Source organism: Saccostrea cucullata, unplaced genomic scaffold (genome assembly GCF_032062105.1).
Source record: "Saccostrea cucullata isolate Sc308-1 unplaced genomic scaffold, CSIRO_AGI_Scuc_v1 ctg1824, whole genome shotgun sequence".
Classification (NCBI taxonomy): domain Eukaryota; kingdom Metazoa; phylum Mollusca; class Bivalvia; order Ostreida; family Ostreidae; genus Saccostrea; species Saccostrea cuccullata.
Genome location: NW_026937736.1, coordinates 15,743 through 32,701, shown reverse-complemented (window position 1 = coordinate 32,701; position 16,959 = coordinate 15,743). Strand labels below are relative to the sequence as shown.

The window sequence follows — 16,959 nt, the reverse complement described above, 5'->3', positions numbered from 1 at the left end:
CAGGGAATAAGTGATTTATAATTGTCTTCCGGTGAAAAGGTTATGAAAACCAAATCCCTTACATTTAGGGATTTTTAGGGGTCAAATCTAAAAATCGTTCTTTCCCTGTAACTTTTTTCTTTTTCTACCAATCTTCAAACTGATTTCAGTTTTGAGTTAGGCATAAGAAGGACATTTTAAAAATTATGGTCCGTGGGGCACTTTTTAACCCCTTATAGGAGTTTGAGAGATCTCAAATATTGTAGTTTTAAGTATTTTCAAAAATAAATGTGTAAGAGTTATATCCCTTTGTCAACCAATTTGGAGTCTAATATGCTCTCTATGTTTCAATGTTGGAATGCGTATGATGTGTACTTCCGGTTTTATAAGTACCTTAAATTTGTCTATGGAGATTTCTATGTTAAATTAGAAATCATTCAATGTCCATTATCTCAAAAGGGAAGCAAACAATTCTTGTGATATTTCACATGAATAATAATTCCAGCATTGTCTTCCCGGGGGAAAGGTCTTGAAACAAGGTTTCTACAGATAAAAGGGATTTTAGGGGTCAGTACTGAAAAACTGTTTTTGCCTATAACTTTTTTATTTGTCAACCAATCTACAAACTGATTTTTGTTTTGAATTAAGCATAAGAAGGGCAATTTAAAAATTATGATCCGTGGGGTCACTTTTTGACCCCTTTTGGGTCTTTTATAGACCTGAAATTTTGTAATTTAAAGTAATCTCAAAAATAATTGTGTAAGAGTTATCTCCCTTTGTCCATCTGTTTGGAGTCTAATATGCTCTCTATGTTTAAATTTTGGTATGCATATAAAAAGTACTTCCGGTTTAATGAGTCCCTTAAAATTACCTATGGAGATTTCTATGTTAAATAAGATATCATCCAATGTCCATTATCTCAAAAGGAAAGCAAGCAATGCTTATGATATTTCACAAGAATAATAATTCTAGTATTGCCTTTTGGTGGATAGATCATGAAAAAGGGTTCCTTCAGACAAAAGGGATTTTAAGGGTGAAAACAGAAAAACCGTATTTTGCCTATAACTTTTTTATTTGTCAACCAATCTGCAAACCGATTTCAGTTTTGAATTGAGCATAAGACGGGCAATTTAAAAATTATGGTCCGTGGGGTCACTTTTTGACCTCTTATGGGTGTTTTAGAGATATGAAATTTTGTATTTTTAATTAATTTTAAAAAATAATTGCGTAAGAGTTATCTCCGTTTGTCCATCTGCTTGGAGTATTATATGCTCTCTATGTTTTAATTTTAGTATGTTTATGAAGAGTACTTTCTATACTAGTTGTCCTTTAAAATTGCCTATGGAGATTTCTATGTTAGATTTGAAATCACGTTCGTTCCATTATCACAAAAGAGAAACAAGCAATTCTTGTAATATTCCACAGGAATAATTACTCTAGCATTGTTTTCATGTATTAAGGTCATGAAAATTAACTTTTTTAAAATAAAAGAGATTTTGGTGGTCAATACAGAAAATACTTTTTGCCTTAAATTTTTTTTTTACCATTAATTTTTTTTTTTACCAATCAATTTTTCAAAGAGTTTTCGGTTTTGAGTTACGCATAAGAGGGTCAGTGTAAAAATTATAGGTCGTAGGGTAACCTTTTTGACCTCTTTTATAGGAGTTTTAGTGAATTTAGTGAATTAGTCGTTTTTTGCATATTTTGAATTATCATGAAAGAGTTATATCTCTTTGAGTAGCCGTTGATGAATATAGTGACTTGTTATTGCTTCATTATTGATATCATCAGAACTTAAAACATAATGAACCTTTTGAATTTTTATTATGTAATAAGCTCTTTAATTTTTAGGGGTCGAAAAGCCCTCCGTTTTTGTTGAACGACAAAAATAAGGTCTAGTTAGGGCTTTTCGCTTTCAGGCGAAAAGCCCTATTGTTTTCGTCTTGTTTTATTAGGGCTTTTCGACTTTTGTCGAAAAGACCTATTGTTTTCGTCTTTTTTATTATTATTTTATTTCTTAGCGTTTTTTATGTCATGGATTTGAAAAAAGTCTTTGAACATATGGATTTAACTTTATAACTATGAAAAAGAACTTTTAAATGTTTTGTGTATGTTAGGTTTTGTACTTCCTGAAACGTCACTTCCGGTATTTATAAGTCAGAAACTAAATTTTCTTTAAAGCCTGAAACGTTCCTTATTTTACATGCAATTTCGTTCAAAATTTAGGAATGTATTCCTCAAAGTAATATCTACAAAAAAGTCATCGTTAGTTTTTTTGCACATTTGCTACATTTTTGTGTTATAGGGCTCCAAAGTTAAGAAAAGGGGGGATTGAAATTAAAAATTTTAAAAACAATGTAGGAAATTTATTTTGATGATATAATTGTGTTTATCTAAGTAATTAAAGGCTGTAATGTAATTTTCATGTCCATCGGAGGAGAACATCCGGTTCTAAAAGGCTTTGAAATTGTCTATGAGACTTTCTATAGTAAAAAGAAAATCATTAATGTTACATAATCTCAAAAGGAGAGCAAGCAATTCTAGTAATATTTACAGGGAATAATTTATTTATTATTGTCTTTAGGTGAAAAGACTTTTAGGGGTCAACTCTTAAAATTGTTTTTGCCCTCTAACTTTTTTATTTGTCAACTAATCCTCAAACTGATTTCAGTTTTGAGTTAAGCATAAAAAGTTCAATTAAAAAATTATGGTCCGTGGGGTCACTTTTTGACCCCGTAAAGGAGTTTTAGAGACCTGAAATTTTGTATTTTTAAGTATTTTCAAAAATAATCGAGCAAGAGTTATCTCTCTTTGTCAAACTGTTTGGAGTCTTATATGCTTTTATGTGTCAACTTTGGTATGGATATGTAGAGTACTTCCGGTTTTATAAGTACCTTGAGATTTCTATGTTAAATTTGAAATCATACGATACCCATTATCTCAAAAGGGAAACAAGCAATTCTTGTGATATTACACATGAATACTAACTCCGGTATTGTCTTCCGGTAGGTAGGTCATAAAACAAGGTTCCTGCAGATAAAAGGGATTTTAGGGGTCAGAACAGAAAAATCTTTTTTTGCCTGTAACTTTTTTATTTGTCAACCAATCTTCAAACTGATTTCAGTTTTGAGTTAAGCATGAAAAGTACAATTTGAAAATTATGAGCCGTGGGTCACTTTTTCACCCCTTAAAGGAGTTTTAGAGACCTGAAATTTTGTATTTTTAAGTATTTTCAAAAATATTTGTGCAAGAGTTATCTCTCTTTGTCAACCTGTTTGGAGTCTAATATACTGCCTATGTTTAAGTTTTGGTATAGATCTGTAGAGTACTTCCGGTTTTATAAATGCCTTTAAATTGCCTATGGAGATTTCTATGTTAAATTTGAAATTATGTAATGTCCATTTTTTTCAACGGGAAGCAAGTAAGTCTCGTAATATTTCACATGAAAATTTTTTTAAGAATTACCTTTCGGTGTTCAGGTCAAGAAAATAAAATTTCTTAAAATAAAAGGGAATTAAGGGGTCAGTACAGAAATTTGTTTTTTGTATATTACCTTTTTATTTGTCCATAAATCTTCAAACTGATTTCGGTTTTGAGTTAAGCATAAAAAGGGCAATTTAAAAATAATGGTCCGTGGGGTCACTATTTTATCCCTTATGGGTGTTTTAGAGACCTGAAATTCTGTATTTTTAAGTAATCTAAAAAAAGTAATGCAAGAGTTATCTCCCTTTGTCAACCTGTTTGGATATCAATTCGCTCTCTATGTTTCAAATTTCATATGCATATGAAGAATACTTCCGGTTTTATGAGTCTCTTAAAATTGTCTATGGAGATTTCTATGTTAAATATGAAATCATACAATGTCCCATATATCAAAAGTGAAGCAAGCAATGCTCGTGATATTTCACATGAATAATGACTCTTATCATTGTCTCCAGTTGGTAAGGTCATTAAAAGAAATATTCCTTAAAGAAAAGGGACTTTAGGGGTCAATTCAGTAAACAGCCTTTTCTCCGTAACTTTTTTATTTCTCAAGCAATCTTCAAACTAATTTTGGTTTGGTATTAAGCATAAAGAGTGCAGTCTAAAAAATATTGGCCGTGGGGTCACTTTTTGACCCCTTATAGGAGATTTAGTGGATTGAAAAATAGTACATTTTGGTATGTTTTAAATATTCATGAAAGAGTTATTTCTCTTTGAGTATACACTGGTGGACAAAAAGAATCATTATGTTTTCAATTCAGTATTGATTTCAAAAGAACTTTTGCGATATTGTATTATTTGAAGTTTGTTTATGTGTAATACAAGATTCATTAATTTAGGGGTCGAAAAGCCCTCCGTTTTTGTTGAACGACAAAAAGATCTAGTTATTATTATTATACTTAACAGATTTATGTTCGTGTTTTAAAGAACATCATTGGATACATGTAATTTATAACAATAACGTTAGACAGCACAACTAAAAGTCTCCCGTAAGTAAGGTTTTGTACTTCCGGAAACGTCACTTCCGGTATTTGTAAGTCAAAAACTACATTTTCTCTAAAGCCTTAAATATTCCTTATTTTACATGCAATTTTGTTCAATCTTTAGGAATGTATTCCTCAAAGTAAGATCTACAAAAAAGTCATCGTTAGCGTTTTTGCACCTATGGTATATTTTTATTTTATAAGGCTTCAAAGTTAAGAAAAGGGGGGATTGAAATTAAAAATTTTGAAAACAATGTAGGAAATTTATTTTGAAGATAATATATTGTTTACCAAAGAAATTATAGGCAGAAGTGTAAGTTTCATGTTCATTAGAGGAGAACTTCCGGTTCTATAAGTCTTTGAAAATTGTCTACAATAGACAAAAAAAAATCTTGCGTCCTCCATTATCTCAGAAGGAGAGCAAGCAATTCTAGTAACATTTACAGGGAATAATTGATTTATTATTGTCTTCAGGTGAAAAGGTTATGAAAATTAAATCCCTAAAAATTAGGGACTTTTAGGGGTCAACTCTTAAAATCGTTTTTGCCCTGTAACTTTTATATTTGTCAACCAATCTTAAAACTGATTTCAGTTTTGAGTTAAGCATAAGGAGTACAATTTAAAAATTATGAGCCGTGGGGTCACTTTTTGACTCCTTAAAGGACTTTTAGAAACCTGAAATTTTGTATTTTTAAGTATTTTCAAAAATAATCAAGCAAGAGTTATCTCCCTTTGGCAAACTGTTTGGAGTCTAATATGCTCTCTATTTTTCAATTTTTGTATGGATATGTAGAGTACTTCCGGTTTTATAAGTACCTTAAAATTGCCTATGGAGATTTCTATGTTAAATTTGAAATCATTTAATGTCCATTATTTTAAATGGGAAGCAAGCAAGTCTCATGATATTTCACATAAATACTGACTCTAGCATTGCCTTTCAATATTAAGATCATGAACATAAAATTTCCTAAAATAAAAGGGATTTTAGGGGTCAGTACAGAAATTACTTTTTTGTATATTGCTTTTTTATTTGTCCATAGATCTTCAAACTGATTTCTGTTTTGAGTTAAGCATAAAAAGGGCAATTTAAAAATTATTGTCCGTGGGGTCACTTTTTGACCCCTTAAAGGACTTTTAGAGACCTGAAATATTGTATTTTCAAGTATTTTCAAAAATAATTGTGCAAGAGTTATCTCCCTTTGTCAACCTGTTTGGAGTCTAATATTCTCTCTATATTTCAATTTTTGTATGCATATGAGGTGTACTTCCGGTTTTATAAGTACCTTAAAATTGCCTATGAAGATTTCTATGTTAAATTTGAAATCTTGATTGTTCCCTTATCTCAAAAGATAGGCAAGCAATTCTTGTGAAATTTCATATGAATACTGACTCTAGCATTGTCTCCAGATGCAAAGGTCATGAAAATAAAAATTCCTAAAATACAAAGGATTTTAGGAGTCAGTACAGAAAACAGCTTTTTCTCTGTAACATTTTTAGTACTCAACCAATCTTCAAACTCATTTTGAAATTACATCATGCATAAGGAGTACACTTTAACAATTATTGTCCGTGGGGTCACTTTTTGACCCCTTATAGGAGTTTTTGTGGATTAAAAAACAGTACATTTTCCTATCTTTTTATTAACCACAAAAGAGTTATGTCTCTTTGAGGAGACACTGATGCACAAATAGAATTGTTGTGTTTCCAATCAAATATTGATATTGTATTACAAGATTTTTTTATTGTAAAATATTGATTTTTCTTTTAAGATTACTTATTTTAAAGGGTCGAAAAGCCCTCCGTTTTTGTTGAACGACAAAAATAAGGTCTAGTTATTATTGTTTTTTTTTCTTACCGATTTTGTACGCGCGATTTCTCGAGAACAGCTCGATCGATGTTCATGAAACTTTCAGGTCTGATAGAACATCAAAAAATCTAGATATATACTTTTTTTATTTCGATGACGTCACTTCCGGTTCGGAGTTTTCTGCGATTTAGTGATTTTTAGAGGGTCACTTTGTCCGGCAGTTTTCTCAAAAAGCACTTAACACAGAAGCTTGAAATTTTCAGTGATGCTAGAGCAACTTTTGGAGAAGTGCACTAAGTATATCACAACTACCGGAAGTACGAAGCGCCGACGCTCGCTATGGCCCGAAAATAGTCCTATCAAGAATTTCAAAATTTTAAGCACCTTTTCAACGATAACTTTTTACCTAGAAATATTTTGCTAAAGCATGTAGAACAAAAATGGTGTAGAATTTAAAGATCTTTCAAATGACATCTCGAAAAAAGGGCTGGCCCCTTAAATCAGGGGCCTGGTGGGGCCGAAAGATTTTCCTTTATATCTCAAAAAGTATTGAGAATTTGTGATACGTCAAAGAAGCAAAGTTGTATAAAATGTCAAGCTTAATCTATTGAAGTCGTCAAAATACGTCCGGCGTCGTCACTTCCGGCCAAACCGGAAGTAGTCGGAAAACGCGTATTTTTGTCGTTCTTGACAAGTTTTTTGGTAACACATGTCTCTGGGAGCATTAAAATTAATTTTCCGTCCGTCGTCGTCACTTCCGGTCAAACCGGAAGTAACAGAAAATGGCTTATTTTTGCAATAATTAACATGAATTTAGAGGAATCAAACAATTTTTGGACGTTATTTCTCATTTTTGTTAAAAATGAAAGCCACTTCCGGTCAAACATGACGGAAGACCTACTCGTTGCTTTGCAACGAGCTTTGCTCTAGTTATTATTATTTTTTTTTCTTACCGATTTTTGTGCACGCGAGTTCTCGGAAACGACTCGGTCGATTTTCACGAAACTTTCAGATCTGATAGATATTGGTCTGAACCTTATTGGAAATTTTTTATAAGTACGTCGTCACTTCCGGTCGTGAGATATGGACGATTTACTGATTTTAAGAGGGTCAGCTTGTCCTGGCAATCACTAAAAACGAATTAAGATATTGACTTGAGATTTTCAGTGAAGGTTGAGGAAGGATTGCTAAATTGCTTTTTTGAGTCTATGTCTTTCCAGCGCAAAAGGCGTTGAAGCTCGCCTGAGCTCGTTATAATTATTATTTTTCTGACCATCAAATTTTGTGCACTTGATTTCTCGAAGACTACTAGATGGATTTTTATTAAATTTGCAGGAACAATGTGTTGCTATCTGAAGTTATTATATCCTGGAGATTTTTTGGAAATTCCTTTCTGGTGCCAAGTTACGGACAATTTTCTGATTTTAAAATGATATTTTGTTCGCGGATAATCTAAAGAACGGTAAAAGATATCACTGTGAAACTTTCAGGGATTATAGATCGTGATAAGTACTATCCAAGACGCGATCTTTTGTACGTCGTCTCTACTTCCTGTCGTAACGGCATGCAAATTTAAAAAGTCGAATTTTTAAAACTTTTTTGTTTTTCAATATTTTCAAATTATATTAGTATGGTTGATAGAAACATTTCTTATTATGCTGAATATATAATTTGTTTGTAAATTGATAAATTCAAACTCGAGATATTAACATTCAAAAATCTGAAGCGGGACCAAAATGGCGGCGGTCTCTGTCAATTCCGACATTTCGCAATAGGGGTTTACAGAGGCAGCCGAGCGTTTGCTTGAACGAAAGTAACATAAGGAGCAATGAAATGTGTAGGGATACTTGGATTGTCACGTCGTAGGTTCGTTGCAATTCTGTGTCAAACTACATTTATAATCCAAGGTCTCCTTACAAGTCTTCTTTAATTGGTTTTGGTTGTTTCTCAAAGTAGAAATAGAAAAGAATTAATGTGCAAATGAAGTACAATATCTACATCTTTTGTTTTGCATCACGGTAACATAGCTTAAATCATAGTTATAATTAATAGTTTTTCAAGAAACAATATATATATACATGTAGTAATTACAAAATGTGACCACTGTTTTCTCATGCACACTTGTGTCATATTAAATTAATACAAAGGACAACTGTTACAATAAGAAAACATTTTATTTTTAAAGATAACAATTTTTCAAAGACCGTTTAATTGACCTATATAAACATTTTATTTTCTCAATGCAAGTTATTGAACATAATGGAATCTTATTCCTTGACCCTCGTAGGGCGATCGAGGCATTTTTTTTTCGGTGAAACATACCACCTTTTTCATGACAGTGTAAGTAATCGTAATGGTCAACTTTCGTGATTGAAAATTGAAAAATTAACCATTCATAGCTGTTTCACTGCTTTAGTGTTATTTGCCTATATACGATATGTAACATGTATGTGTTAAATATACTTTCCACACCTCAAAATTTAGGCGATAAGAACGCTATTTTGTTATTTGATTGAAGCTATCTCACCTATTTAAATGAACATTCCAAGAGAAATTCGCTAAGATTTACTCGTTGCGTTTGGCGCGAAATTATGAATAGTGACCCTCCTTTCATAATTCTAAGACAGATTAACTGTTGCAGAATTATATGTACATACAAGTGAAGTAAGAGTAGTTGTTCAAATAGCGTAATCGATAAGCGTATCGGATTTTCACGCTAGTGAACCCGTTTCAATTACCAGTGTGTCCAAAATATGTTTAATCCATTTTTCAGCTCGATTTTATGGGTTATTTTTCGGAATCGGACGGAAGACCTACTCGTTGCTCGCAACGAGATCGTTTCTAGTTTGATTTATTTTGTTTGATTTATATATCATCAAACGGCTGTAGATGAAAGTCTGTTGGCCCCTCTAGGCCCTTTATTTGATGGGTCAGCCCCTTTTTCTTCATATGAAATGATGAGGCTCTGGATTTTAAAGACTTTTTGTTCAAAAAACTTTTCAGAATTTCTTCTCGTTTTCGAGCTGTGCAGGATAGAAATATTTAGGGGTCAGCCCTTCAAGTCCTTAATGGGGCCTTTTTTCGAAAATTAAATGGTTGTATATTTTTTATAATACGATTCTGAACATCTTTTATTCAGTACTGCTTATCAAAATATTTCTCCCTTTGGAGATATAAAGAATCAAAGATTTAGCATTTTGGTCCCTTATGGCCCCTAATTACGTAACAATGATCACAATTGTACAATATATTGTTGCAGATCTTAAAGATAAACATTTTTGCTTCAGTAATTTATAACAAAATATTGTTCATTAAAGAGATATCAATAAAGGAATTTTGGTCCTTCTGAGACCCTAATTTGAGGAATCAGCCCCTTTTTCTTGGTATAATATAAAAGCTCTTAACATTCTGCACAACTTCTCTTCAATATGTTTTAAAAATTATGAACAGGTAAGACGATATGAAACAAAAGGTGTCAAATTTTGTGAGATGTTTCTGGGACATTTTTTTGGCCCGACCGAGCTCCATTACCTTTTGCGCTAGAAAAATTTGGACACCCATATGCAACTCAGCAAACCTTCCTTTACTTTCACTGATAATCTTGTCTCAATATCTTAAGTCGTTTAGGGGGAGTTATCTGGACAAGCCGACCCTCTTAAAATCAGAAAATCGTCCATATCTCACGACCAGAAGTGACGTCGTACTTATAAACAATTTCCAATAAGGTTCAGATCAATATCTTTCAGATCTGAAAGTTTCGTGAAAATCGAGGGAGCCGTTTCCGAGAACTCGCGTGCACAAAAATCGGTAAGAAAAAAAATAATAATAGGGAAAAAGAAACCGAACGAAAACAATAAGGTCTTCCGTTGGAGACGGAAGACCGTAATTAAGATCTTAAATTTTGTACCTTTCGTTTTTGAGACTGCCATGGAAAGCGGTGAGATACCAGATCTGCTAATATAATTTACAAGCGCTCCAGCTTTCAAAAGGACTTTTGCTGTTTCATATTCGACTCTGTTCAATGCATTAGTTAGAGGGGATTCACATCCTCCTGGACAGCAATTAGGATCCGCGCCTTTGGATAACAGATCAATGACAATTTCTTTTTCCAGACGTTGAGCTTCTTTGACATAGATATTCAATGGGCTGTATCCATCTTTATTAACAGCATTTATATGGGATCCACCTTGCACGAGAGTATCGAGGATTTCCATGTTTTGGCCAGTTTTGCCTAAAAAAAATTCAATCAGTTAAACACAGAAAACTCAACATATTTTTGAAAATTAAAATCCATTCAATTTTGACATAAAACAAGTTCAAAAGGTCAAAATACCCAATGGAAGGTCTTGTCACAAAGAATACATACGTGAAGTATGCATTATGTAGTATGAAAGTCATAGCATCAACCCTTCAAAAGTTATGGCCAAGGTAAAAGTTTGGAATTTTGGTGAAAAAGTGTGTCAATCTCAACTGTCAAGTTCAAAAAGTCAAATTTGATGGTACTTAAAGAAAGGTCTTGTCACAACGAATAAACCTGTGAAATATTAAAGCCCTTCCCAGTCAAACGTTATGGGCAAGGTTAAAGTTTTTGCGGACAAACAAACAGACAGACAGACGGACACACGGAGAGACAGGGCAAAACTACATACCCCGGAATCGGGCATAAAAATGAAGCTACTGTATACAGGGATATTTTCGCCCCTTGTCATTTTCGCCCTTTCATACTTGAAAACAGTTTTGTTCTGTTTTGTTAAAGAAATAACACTGCATTCTTTAAATTCGCCCCGTTTTAAATTAGCCCAAAGGAGGATAGGGCGAAAATAAAATGGGGCGAAAAATTCCCTGTATACAGTATATTTTTATGATGTACTTTCCTTAGAAAAAATGCATTTTCTTCGATATTATAAATGTCTAGGACAAATTCCGAGATCCCCTGCAACCATGAAAAAAATGAATTAGTTGTTACTTATTATTGCTTGTTACCATAATATTCCTTAATTCAAATTTTTACAATTATTAACAACTTTAAAATGCCCTTTACAATGCAAGTTTTGACTTAACTTTTATGTTAACGAATGCTAGTAAAGAGTTGCCGATGAGTTATGCTTAAGGAACTTGTTTACACATTTGTCCATGAATTGGATTTTCGCTTAAGAATGAGTTAATAGTGACATAAGAAGAAGAGGTATTTATTATCATTATAATAACAGCGTGACAGTTTGCTTGATGGTGAGTGCTAAATTTTTGTGTTCATAATCATTTTACTCATCGATTGGATGTTTAATTTCAATGAAATCAATACTAATTTGCATATGAAACTCAGAATTCGTTCAATACCCCGAAAAAACTGGTCTTTCACATTGAATCATTGTTTACCAGTACGGAATTTGAAGTCAGCAGCAACACGTTTGGTCAGTCAAAGGCTGTTTTCTGTCCTAAAAAAAGGGTGCATTATAATTGTTGTGATTTGACCGAATGGGGTTTTAAATACGTATAAGGACATTTAGAGAATGGAATTAGTAAGGCTACTCTGCTACTGTTGGACTATGTAGCAATCAATATCATCATTATACGAAGTAAAACTTGCTTTGTCTGTCCACATGTAATTGTTGTATACTGCATACTAGTGAATAATCATGAAACATATGGAGACAACGAACAGTATTCAAGATAAAAAGTCCATAAAACAATACAAAATAGGAGCAGAGCAAACACGGACCTCCAAAACATTGGAGGTGGGATCAGGTGCCCTGGAGGATTAAGCATCCCCTGCTGACCGGTCACACCTGCCGTGTGCTCCTTGTCATAATCGGGAAAAAACTATCATTGCTAAGATTGACCTATTAAAAGTTACTGACCTTGTGCGGTAAACCTTGTTATCGCTACTACTTCGAAACCGTAAACCTTACAAATATGAAACCTTCACTAAAGTCTTTGACTAATTGAGAGGGTTCTGGAATCTAACAGACAGACAGAGACAGACATACAGACGGACGGACACGACAATAACTATATTCCCCCGAAACTTCGTTAACGGGGGCATAATTATGAGTTTTTGTAATTGTAAATACATGTACGATATATTTAGCAAAAACGATATTAGGACTAACTATATACGTTCCTCCTTAAAACACAGATAAGTACAGGAAGAATACAGCATACATATTGTTGATCATCTTTATACCCATAAAGTATAAATCCATTGCAGCTCAATGCAGACAAGAAATTTGATATACTTCACGTGTATCGATAAACAAAATAAAGTGTGATTGAATCCTCCCTTGAACAAAGTGTGTTGCCTGAGTATATACCGGATATATATTTTTTTTGTAAAATCACGCTTGCTGTAAATTTTTTGAGCTGATTTTTTTTTCTGTAAAAAATTAATTGCTAGAAACATTCTGGATCTTGGAAAAGTTTTTCTTTGAACTTCACATTCTGTCATCATCACATTTAAACCGTCAAGAAGGTTAGCATGCTTATAAAATATGGCGTTCTAAATATGCAGATCGTCCTGACGGCAAATGTCAATTTTTAGGATGACTTCGAAGATCTAGTACATTAAAAATGTAACATATTGTGACAAAATGTTAATACATACATAAGTAATGCAATGCCGTATTGCTACTTTCGTCTTCCAAGTTTACATCTGCTCCACATTTAAGTAGTGCCTTGATAATCTGTTCTTCGCCGTATTTCCAAGCAAGCATAAGACATGTAACACCTGACGCATCCTTGGTGTTTGCTTCAAAATTTTCATTTAACATATCTAAAACTTCGGGGATACATCTACGTCTGAGCCCAATGTGCACAGGTGTCGCTCCACTTTTCGCCTGGACATTTACTGAAGCCCCCGAATTTAACAGTAACTTAAAAATTTTGTAAAGAGGATTGTTTGCTTCATCAACGTTTCCAGTTTCGCTGTCACCTTCGTCTTCGTCGTCATCCTCCTCCTCACTGGTGAAAATAGAACCTGAATTAAATAGATACAAAGATGTAACGGTCATTGTTTGTTGCGAGACTACTTCAATTTTAGCAATATATATATATATATATATATATATATATATATATATATATATATATATATATATATATATATATATATATATATATATATATATATATATATATATATATATATATATATATAAGCTGTTGTTTAATTTTTAACAAGTTGAAATATATCAGCAAATACAATTTATCATTGAGTAATATGCTGACCGACGTTTTTCATACTGATTGTTAGTCCATTATTTATACACTGAATTGAGGAAGGATTTTTCCGTTAATTCCCGATCATGACAAGAAGCACATGGCGGGTGTGATCGGACAGCAGGGGATGCTCACTCCTCCAAGACACCTGATCCCACCTCTGATGTTTTGGAGGTCCGTGTTTGCCCTGCTAAAGACTTTTAAGTTTGAATACTGTTTGTTATCTCCACATATTTCATACATATTATAGTCATGCCAACAGTCAGGCAACTTAATATTCAACAATAAAGAATTCTTCATTTCGATGCTACAGAAATGAACTTTGTCGAATTTGTTCAGAAGAAGGAAGCTGAAAAAAATATTCATTTATGTTCATTTCAGGGATAGTGATCGGAATGCCACGAATCATAAAAATTGAAGGCAAAAACGTTACCATAACATATACTCTCTAACTTTAGAAATGTTATGTTACCCCCTTTTTGCTTGCAATAAACATGTAGAGCTGTCATCAAATTTTTGCCTCCGTGGTTAATATTTGATCCAAGTTTCAGGAGCTCTGCTACTAAATCTAAAGCTGACAAAGAAAGACCCACGTCTTGTGCTTTCTTCTGTGAGAATGAAAAAAATGCAAGTTTTACAGCTTTGATCAAGGGAGAATCTACGCCCTTTTTGTCAAGATTTACACTTGCGCCATTTTTAATGAGAAAGTTCACAAGTAATGTCCTTTGTTCTAAACTTGCACAAGATCCTTTTTTATCCAAAAACCTGCTTAGCAAGGATTCTTTCTGTTCAGAACTGTTTCCTGTAAAATATATATCAAAACTGTTAAAAAATTTGGCAAAGCTGATAAACTTAAAATCTTTCTAAATTACTCATTTTTCATTTAAATATAATTTTCTTCACACAAGAAAGTACTATTGATATACTTGTACGGGCATGGTATTTTCAGCATAATATCCATACAAATAATCTTTTTCTTTGGATGGGAATTATATAAAACTTTTTCTCTTGTCTAGCAGCAAATTGCAATGGCCTGATGCCTGCTTAAAAAATTACCATGACTTTAAACAAAAGGCCCATGGGCGACATCGCTCACCTGAGAAGCTTTGACCATGCTGTTCTTTACCTTGTTATATCTTGTATTACCTATTGTGGCCCTGCCCTACCCGCAGGGGCCATGATTTGAACAATTTAGAATTTCACCACCCCAGGATGCTTTCACCTAGGTTTCAGCTATTAAGGCCCAGTGATTCTTGAGAAGAAGATTTTTAATTATATTTTGTGTAAATTTTAATGTGAAACAGGGTTCCTTATTGTTGCTCTGCCCTACACCCTGGGGTCATGATTTTAATATTTTGGAATTTACACTACCCTTGGATGCTTTCACATATGTTTCAGCTTTCCTGGCCCAGTGGTTCCTGAGAAGATTAAAAAATTCCTATAAATTTCAATGTTAAACTTGGATTACCTATTGTTGCCCTGTCCTACTTCCGGGGTCGTGAGTTTAACAATTTAGAATTTACCCTACCTCAGGATGATTCTACACAAGTTTCAACTTTTCTGGTCCAGTGGTTCTTGAGACTTTTTTTTAAAGATTGTTCCTCAATATTTCAACAAAAATTGGATTCCAAATTGTGGCTCCGCCCTACCCCATGCGGCCCTACAATTGCCCTGCCCTATCCCCGAGGGTCATTATTTGAACAATGTAGAATGTACACTACCTCAGGATGATTCCACATAAGTTTCAGCTTTTCTGGCCTAGTGGTTTTTCAGAAAGATTTTTAAAGATTTTTTTCTATATGTTTCAATGCAAAACTTTAATTCCCTATTGTGGACCTGTCCTACCCACGGGGGTCCTAATTTTTATTATTTCGAATCTACCCTACCTCAGGATAATTACACATAATTTTCAGCTTTTCTTCACCAGTTCTGAGAAGAATTTTTTTAATGACACCATCCTATCGTTGTCTTTTCTTTATTATATCCCCTTGTGATGGGACTTGGCCCTTTATTTTCACAATTTCAACTCCCCTTCCCCCAAGGATACTCTGTCTAAGTTTGGTTAAAATTGACTCAGTGGGTCTTGAGAAGAATTCAAAAATGTGAAAAGTTTACAGACGGACAGACTGACGGACGGGTGGACGACGGACAAAATATGACCAGAAAAGCTCACTTGAGCCTTCGGCTCAGGTGAGCTAAAAAAATTTGAAAAGAGACAAAAAATATTACCTGGAAGAAAACCTATATGGTTTACGTTAGAATTGGCTTCCACCAACGCTTTCACAATATCCATGTCACCATGGATGAGAGCCAGTGATAATGGGGTTTCATCCATATCGTCCAATATGTTTGGATCAGCTTTTTTTCCAAGTAGAAAATTTAGCAAAGGAAGGCTGCCCAATCTCACGGCTACGCAAAGAGGAAGTAGTCCATTGAATGTTTTACTGTTGACATCTATTCCCACTGTTTGTATTAGGATTTTTACAACTTCTCAACCAATTGAAGTCTGTTCTTCCTGAACATTGTCCTCTACAATATGATGACCCTTAAAGATAATTTTAAAGATTTCCAAGAAAAAAATGTTAAATAAAAAATCACTTTTAGTTAATTAAACTGTTTCTAATGAAAAACATAAAAGTTGAAAAAAACAACAACCCAAAAACATACTTATATTAACGCTGAAGACAACACACCCCCCCTCCCCCCAACATTTTACTATTAAAGTAAATTATTGTTAAACAAAGTGTCAAAATTATTACAATAAAAACCCTAAAGAATTCGAAGTTATATCTGAAGTGTTATGGTTACCACTAGAGTGTCATTATTACTGTAGTTTAATAGTAATCAAAAGAGTTAATACAAGTGTCAAAGTTATCAATATACATGAAGTAAATCCATTTTTTTTATCTACAGTAATTTAAAGTATGAGAGAGAGAGAGAAAGAGAGAGAGAGAGATCAGTTTTGAGTGCAATTTTGCTTACCTTTTGATAAACATCTGGAAAAGGAAGTGCATCTAAATCCTAAATTCTTTTAGTCGGAAATCAAAAACATTGTGAAGCATACTCTATCTGAATTTTATATGTATGTATTGATTGATTATATATTTTTTAACGTCCCCTTCGATAATTTTTTATTCATGTGGAGAACAGTGGGATTTGAACCCGCGACGTAAGGGAATTTTATATGTAAATTAGCTATGGGTGTATTTGGTAATGTTTTCGTTATTCAGCTTATAGTTAACCTGGCGTCTTTCATTGTTGCACGCTTTCTTTGTCAAAAGCAGTAAAAACAAATAATATAATGAAGAAGTGAAATATATGTCATTTATCAAAGAAAATGGCTGAAAAATTAAAACACAGTCAACAAAATAGGGATTAAAAAGTGCAATCAAAAAAAAGTATAACACATCATAGGCAAAATATTGCACAATCTGACCACAAGCATAAGAATGGGATTGCATTTACATAGGAAAAACAGGTCAACCATATTAG

The 16,959-nt window shown here is 33.3% G+C and overlaps 1 protein-coding gene across 3 annotated transcripts in view; it reads right to left on the bottom strand.

The window, feature by feature from the left end:
* LOC134248743 (uncharacterized) overlaps window positions 1–16,021 on the bottom strand; it is a 49,206-nt gene extending 33,185 nt beyond the window's left edge. For 2 of the 3 annotated variants that reach the window (XM_062731136.1, XM_062731139.1), the window contains exons 1-4: window positions 15,697–16,021; window positions 13,921–14,269; window positions 12,854–13,209; window positions 10,160–10,483 (exon numbers count right to left, since the gene is read on the bottom strand). In XM_062731136.1, coding sequence (XP_062587120.1) covers window positions 10,160–10,483; window positions 12,854–13,209; window positions 13,921–14,269; window positions 15,697–15,802 — 1,135 coding nt within the window. In that variant the 5' untranslated portion in view covers window positions 15,803–16,021. Of the gene's footprint in view, window positions 1–10,159; window positions 10,484–12,853; window positions 13,226–13,920; window positions 14,270–15,696 lie in introns of all 3 variants that reach the window. The other variant, XM_062731138.1, reaches the window with a different exon arrangement.
* Between the last annotated feature and the right edge of the window lie 938 nt (window positions 16,022–16,959).